This window comes from Elephantulus edwardii, unplaced genomic scaffold (assembly GCF_000299155.1).
Source record: "Elephantulus edwardii isolate Elephantulus edwardi_28Jun2011 unplaced genomic scaffold, EleEdw1.0 scaffold00086, whole genome shotgun sequence".
NCBI classification, from domain to species: Eukaryota; Metazoa; Chordata; class Mammalia; order Macroscelidea; family Macroscelididae; genus Elephantulus; species Elephantulus edwardii.
In genome coordinates this window covers 12655490-12662757 of record NW_006399836.1, presented here as the reverse complement: position 1 = coordinate 12662757, position 7268 = coordinate 12655490, and the positions used below count along the sequence as shown (strand labels likewise).

Genomic DNA, 7268 nt, shown 5'->3' with positions numbered 1-7268 from the left:
CTCCAGCTCTTCGGAATCTTCGAGATTCCTGGGGAACGTTCCATACTGGGGGTGGGGGGGTGAGTGAGAGGAGTGTTTTGGAAGGGGCCAAACCCTGGCCAGCAAGCTGCTCTGAGATTTCCTGAAGTTGTGCGGTTTTTGTCAAAAACACACATCCTGTGGCCTGGCTTTGTTTTCCAGGAGTCATATGACCGTCCTCCAAATCCCCGCCCAGCTGGCGGGGCGAGCGGCGCGGGCCAGTGAGTGTCGCAACCCGGCCCGGAGCAGCATCAGCTGTTTGGCCTGCGGGCCACGTGATCCTCGCGGAAGATAAATGGGGCCGCGCGGCCGGCTCAGCAGTGAGCTGCCACCGCTGTCCATTCTCGAGCACCGGGGAGCCACCCAGTCGCCCAGTCCCCGTGCTCCCCGGAGCCACCCAGTCGCCCAGTCTCCGTGCTCCCCGGAGCCACCCAGCCGCCCTGTCCCCGTGCGCCGCGGAGCCAGCACCACCCAGCACCACCCAGCACCCAGCACCACCGCTGCGGAGCCAGCACCCAGCCACCCGAGCGCCACCGGCCACATGGAGCGTCCCCAGCGCGACAGGTGAGCATGAGGCGGCGGGACGCAGGCAGTGTGGGTGAAAGGGGGATCCAGCGCGGCGGGACGCAGGCAGTGTGTGGGAGAGGGGACCCAGGGCGGTGGGACGCCAATCCCGCGAGGCTTGATTTTCAAACCTGAGGTCCTGGGAAAGCTTGGGCAAGTTTGGAAATTGAGAAGAGCTGGGTTCGTTCGAATCCTGCCTGGCCCACTCTCTAACCCTGGCTGGTGGGGCCCCTGAAGGGCTGGGTGATGACTTCCTAACCTGGTACCCGGCAAATGATGGGTGACTGTCTCAACTCAGGGCGTGCCCCACGGGGAGTGGGTGTCCAGCTGGTGTGTGTGTGTGTGTCAGAGAGAAGAGCTCTCTGCCCTGGTCTAGGCTTCCTGCGCCCGGGTGAGAAGTGCCCGGCTCTCAACCACCTGGGGGGTTCATTTGTAGCAGCTGTAGCACAGTTGATAAAATACTTTCCTGTTGCCATGGAGCAGCTGTCACTCTTAGCGACCCCATGTGTTACCGAGTAGAACTGCGCCTTAGAGTTTTCTTGGCTAAACTACCCCCTAAACTTGGCTAATCTTTATGGAAACAGAGGTTCTGCTGAGGGTGTTTGAGCCAACAGCTTTTATGTTGGTGAAGAGCAAACCGTTTGACATCACGGTTGTCTGGTTTCCCATTTTACAATTCAGAGACACGGTGCCTCTGAGGTCCCTATATAGCTAGCAAAGGGCAGACCTGCGATTCGAACCCGGATCTTCCCTCTCACCTCCAAGGCTTGCTCATTTCCTTTTCCCAAGTTGTGAAAATTTCAATCCACAGGAAATATAATCGAAAGGGGTGCTGGAGAGAAGGGAAAAGTAATTCTGATGATAATTGTTATTGCAAAGGGCCATTAAGTCCGAACTCCTCCCTCCCCCTCAGCAGGTTTTAAGAAGCTATAAACTATTTGAGATTGCCCATCCTTCTCCCGCGGAGCAGTTAGTAGATTCGAACCGCGTGCCTTCAGGATTGCAGTGCAGCTTCTTACCACTAGGTCACCAGAACGCCCTTTGATAATAGGACCGTAGAAATAATTATCTGGAGGGCTGGCTTGACACACTGCAGACTTTTTGTGTAAATGAAGCAGTTTCTTAATCTTTTCAACCCGAGGGCTTGTTTGATGAGTATAAATTAGATGTGTTTGTATCTGAAACATCAGCAATACAAACAAACACCATAGGAGTATAAATGTTGTCCTGCACAGTGAAGATGTTAAATATGAAGGTTCGAGCCACCCCTTCTCCCTGGCTTGTGCAGATCTACCTCTTCTCTGTAGAGAAAAACTGGTGACAGGGTTTCCCCTCTCAGCCTTGGGAAGTGTTATACAGCAATAAAATACTTGAAGCAGGTTTACAGTGTAACTGAAGTGTATGTATGGTCTTTGGTCAGGAATGTGGCCTGTGCTTTAGATTGGGCAGTTGCATTTCTACAGGCGTGCTCTTGTAGGTGTCTCTCTGGGTGTTAACCCAATGGTTGGTGGTTCGAGTTCACCCAGAGGGACCTTGGAAGAAAGTCCTGGAGTTTTAGTCCTGAAAAGCCAGCCCTTGAAAGCCACCTGGACCACTCTTGTGGAGCATAAACACAGTCAGCGCTGCCTCAGTGGCATCTGGTTTATACCCTGAAGGTGCTCATACAGGTGGGCGGAACCGCCAGCAGCCAAGGCTGGGAAGCTCCCTGCCCATAGCCATTGTCATTCATGTCCCTCTCTTCCCTCCACAGCATGCCCCAGGACCTGTCAGAGGCCCTCAAGGAGGCCACCAAGGAGGTACACACCCAAGCAGAGAATGTCAAGTTTATGAGGAACTTTCAGAAGGGCCAGGTGACCCGGGAGGATTTTAAGGTATGTGACCTTGTGCGGCCAGCGCTAGAGGATGTGGTGTTTGTGCTCAGTGCTCAGGTCTGCTTTCAACTGGAGCCAGGGATACTGGGGTTCCAGAAGGACATGTCCAAGGCCATCATCTTCTAGGGGATGACACTGAGGCTCAGAGAGGGCAGGTGGCTTACAAGGTCACACAGCAAGTCTACGCTATGGAGAAGCCGAGTGGCAGTACGGCTCTAACTGAATACCTGTGCTGGTCCTTTTCTACGGGAGATTCCTTCTTTTTCCTATTTCACTTGTCTATTTTTTCAATGAATTAATTTCTGTAACCTGAGTGAAGATTTATGAATTATATTGGAGTCACTCAAATGATCTATTTATCAACGGTTGGTGGAGGTGGAGGGAGCAGACACTAGAATAACCTGTCCCATTAACTACAGACTTTAGATTTTGCTTCTAAGCCACCAAGTTCAGAGTGGCACAAAGATCTGCCAGGGAACCCTGTGCCTTGGGACGGATCAGGGACCTTAGATTATGCTGACGGGGGTGCATTTTGGCTTCTTTGGTTCGAGTGCTAAGTGCTGAGTCGGGCCCACACTTGTCTCTCACAGCAGCCCCCCTCCCTTTCACCCTCTTCTGATTACGTCCTTCCAGGGGAGGGGGCCAGGGCCTGGCCTGCAGAGTCACACAGTCCTCTCAGCATCTCGTGGGCTCTAGGACAGGAAAGCTAGGACCAGAGAGGGTGAGCAGTGTGTCCTTGGTCACACAGCTGAGGACCAGCTGGGCCCAGGCAAGATCCTGCCTGTCAGACTGTCAAACTCAGGCTGCCTGGCTGTTCTTTGCCTTGCGTGTTTGGAGCGGGACGGCTATGAGTGTTTATGACCTAGAAATAAGTTCAAAATCTCAACCAAAATGCCTAGACTTAGTGCTCCTTCAGACACGGGCTATTAATAGGTAATGCGTTTCCCTGAGTGGAGGTGATTCAGGCCCCCTCCCTGAGTTCAGAGTCCAGAGGTAGTTGGATTCAGAGTGGGGTTTTCAGAAAGGAGAATCAGACACCCCCAGCTGCCTGCTCTGAACACCCTCATACAGGCCCACCCTGGCTCAGAATAGGGGAGCTCCTAGCAGTCACTGAGCTTAGCTCCCACATCTTGCAAGCTGTGCAACCTCAAAGTTCCCTAACCTCTCTGAGCCTTAGTTTCTGTAAAGAGGTAATAGCAGCTTCTTGGTGGGGTTTTATAAGGAGTCAGCTAGGTCACATGTTTTACCCGGGGGCCAGATGGGGCCTTGCTCCTGCAGCAGGGGAGAGGGTGGTGATGGCTTCGTGAGTGTGGCTTGACCCTCCCTCTCTGGCTTCAGATGATCATGGCCTCCCTGTACCACATCTACACGGCCCTGGAGGAGGAGATTGAGCGCAACAAGGAGAATCCAGTGTACTCCCCTCTCTACTTCCCAGAGGAGCTGCACCGCCAGGCCGCCCTGCAGCAGGACATGGTCTTCTGGTACGGACCCGAGTGGCGGGAGGCCATTCCCTTCACAGCTGCCACCCGGAGTTACGTGCAACGCCTCCACGAGGTGGGGCGCCAGGAGCCCGAGCTGCTGGTGGCCCACACCTACACACGCTACCTGGGCGACCTGTCGGGGGGCCAGGTCCTCAAGAAGATTGCTCAGAAGGCCCTAGACCTGCCCAGCTCCGGTGAGGGCCTGTCCTTCTTCACCTTCCCCAACATCGACAGCGCCACCAAGTTCAAGCAGCTCTACCGTGCCCGGATGAACGTGCTGGAGATGAGCCCTGAGGTCAAGCAAAGGGTTGTGGAAGAGGCCAAGACTGCCTTCCTGCTCAACATCCAGGTGAGGGCCGGGCAGCCCAGGATGGTCACCATCTCCCCCAGCCCCTGCTCCAAGGGCGACTTCCCTTCCAGTGGGGAAGGTTCTGTGGCTCCTCACTAAGGCAGGGATCCCAGACCCAGGCTTCCAGTTCTGCCACTTGCTAGCTGAGAGATATGACAAGTCCCTTGGTTGAGCCCCTCAATTTCCTCACCTATGAAATGGGAATGTTGATGTTGTTGCTGGAAGCCATTGAGTGTATTCCCAGGTCTCTGCCCCACACAGGGCCTCCTGGGTGTCATTTCTGTGGGAGATTGCTAGGTCTTTTCTTCTGTGAAACAGCAGGTTTAGATTAAGTGTTAGGTTAGCAGCTCAGTGTTTACTTGTTGAGCCACCAGGGATCCTTAGAAGCAAGAAGCTGTGCTGCAATCCTGAAAGCACGCAGTTTGAATCCACCAGCTGCTCTGCGGGAGACAGATAGGCAATCTCCTCCCGTGCAGTCAACTGCCTCTGAAAATCCTATGGGTTGGTTCTAATTCAATGGGACATCACAACAATAACAACAACCCTCTTTTAAGGAGCTTTAGGTTCTGCCAGTTTAGTCATAAGGAGTTGTGCTACCAACCAAAAAGCGTACAGTTCGAATCCACCAGCTGCCCCACGGCAGAGAAAGATGGGCAATTTCCACCCATGCAGTTTACAACCTTAAAGACCCGCTGGAGGGTGGTCAGCTGTGAGTCAGTCAGTTCCAGCTCAGCTGTACGTGACATAACGTAATCTGCATTTAGAGTTGTCTATGAGAGTTGTATTTGCGTCAGTGAATTCTCTTGTCACAGTGACTGTCCGGGACAAGCTGTGTGTACATTAGTTGCTGTTGTTGTGTGTGAGCCGTGAGAATCACAGTCCAAGTGCTCTTTGACATGCATACAGGAGTGGGCCCAGAAAGTTGCCCTCACATGCCCTCTGGTGGTGGCGGCTCTGTGGGTGTCAGGACAGTGGTGCTGTGACCTTTAGGAAACAGGTCTCCAGGCCGTCCTGCTGAGGCATCTCTGGGCGGATTCAAACCGCTGGCCTTGGAGTTAGCAGCCTCGCATATACCCTGTTGTGCCACCCAACCAAACCAAAGGCACAGCTGTCAGGAGGTGCCAGGGACTCCATGGATCAGGATACCCCTTATTTATGGCTTCAAAATAAGCAAATCAGTCCATTGGGTAGGGGCAGTGGAAAAGCTCACAAATATCTGCAGTGATTTCCAAATTCTGGAGACCTTTTAGGGATGGAAGTGAGATGAGCATACTGGGGAGTCAACTCTATTTGTAACATTTTATCTCCGAAGCTGAGTAAAAGTACAATAATATGGGATATTTTTCTTACAATTCTGTTATTCCCAAATATTGCTATTTCGTAATAAAACTGAAGGTCCTGCCATCTCTGAGAAGGGGGTGTTTGCCTTTTGTCTTTTAGCTGTTTGAGGAGCTGCAGGAGCTGCTGGCCCAGGACTCAGAGAACCAGGGCCCCCCCACTGCACCAGGGCTTCGCCAGCGGCAGGGAAGCCAGGAGCAAGGTGAGGACTCGGGGTGCCCCGGTGAGGCTCCTAGTGGAGGGGGGCGGGGCTCCACCCTGTCAGTCTCCTTGATACTCGTGTCTTCTGAATGCTTTACCATGAGAAGCGGGCTGCGGGTGAAAGACACAGGGGTCAGGCCAGATCACTTGCTAGTTCTTGAGAGTTCTTTGACTTGAGAGTGAGAGCCTGAGTGAAAGGACCCTCAGAAATCCTGGATGAATGTCTCTACCCTGCTTGACACAGGCTCTTTCATGGTCCTGAACAGGCTACCTAATATGGGGCAGGGAATTGGAGGCCTGTCTCCAGCAACTTCTCTACTTGTTAATACGTCCCTTACATGCCACAGGACCTTCCAAGGCCGTTTCTGTGTAGATGGACTGTGGGTGGAGGTGTTAAGTATCTGTAATATCCCCTCACCATTAAGACCATGAGAGAGAATGGCTTTATGTGTGGGGTGGAGCACAGAAGGACCCTCAACTGCTGATTCTGCAACCTGCCTTGTCCTCTTCTTGGGCCTGTCCTGGCCCACGTGGGCCAGCACCCTGGACTGCGGGGGTTTGCCCTCTGGAGGGGTACTTGCTGTCCTGTGGTAGGTTAATAGCTCCAGTGAGACTGGCCACCTGGTGGGCTTGGGGACTTGGACCCCGTACAGTCGTCCTGGAGGTCCCAGGGGTCGGGGCTCCTTTTAGGAGGTCCCCAAGATGACAGCTGTTTTTGTATGATACTAGTACTTGGCCTCTTTCCCGTTTTCCCATGAATATGTGTTATTTTCTAAAAGTTACACGGTGTATGCACTCTGGTATTTTATGGAATGTGTGCCTGTGTGTCCTAGTGTGCCAGCAATGTCTCGGGCAATATTTCTCATGGGATGGAGAGCCAGAAAGGAGTCCTGGTGGCACAGTGTTTGAGTGCTTAGCGGCTAATGGAACCACCAGTAGCTCCATGAAGACCTGGTGTCTGCTCCTGTGAAGATGCCAGCAGAGGAAACCCTGTGGAGCAGCTCTGCTCTGTCCCCTGGGACCACTGAGGGTCAAAAGTGACTCAACAGCATGTAGGGATAATGAGCACACACAGATGAGCTCTTTGGTAGCTTAAATGAGCTCAGTAACTTAAATGTGTGTAAAGGAGTTTGGAGAAAAGAGTAAGACTCCCATCCCTGGAGGTAATCAAGCAGCAGCTCGGGACCCACATTCATTTGTGCTTTAGCAGAATTCTGGCATGGAGCAGGGATTGCAGTCGTGAAGACTCATCAGTGACACAAGTCACCCTGTTCCATCCACCTGATGTTGACACGGTCTCTCCTTTCTCTTTCAGCGCCCATTCCCACTGAAACGTCCAGAGGGAAGCCCCAGTTGAACATCCTCTCCCGGGCTCCCCTCATCCGATGGGTCCTGACACTCAGCTTTCTTGTGGCCACGGTGGCCGTCGGACTATATGCCATGTGA

General features: G+C 53.1%; 1 protein-coding gene across 1 annotated transcript; it reads left to right on the top strand.

Moving 5' to 3' along the window:
* The first annotated feature begins 555 nt into the window (after positions 1-555).
* On the top strand, positions 556-7268 carry HMOX1 (heme oxygenase (decycling) 1). The gene is made up of 5 exons (XM_006890165.1): positions 556-582; positions 2333-2453; positions 3792-4283; positions 5724-5823; positions 7138-7268. Exons 1-5 carry the CDS (start codon positions 560-562, stop codon positions 7266-7268), a joined length of 867 nt encoding a protein of 288 aa, XP_006890227.1. The 5' UTR covers positions 556-559.

Excerpts from the sequence above, each read along its gene's own strand:
- HMOX1 (XM_006890165.1), top strand. The coding sequence starts at position 560 with ATGGAGCGTCCCCAGCGCGACAG. Across the intron at positions 4,284-5,723 it reads CCTTCCTGCTCAACATCCAG|CTGTTTGAGGAGCTGCAGGA; the intron begins GTGAGGGCCGGG and ends TTTGTCTTTTAG. Across the intron at positions 5,824-7,137 it reads GCAGGGAAGCCAGGAGCAAG|CGCCCATTCCCACTGAAACG; the intron begins GTGAGGACTCGG and ends TTTCTCTTTCAG.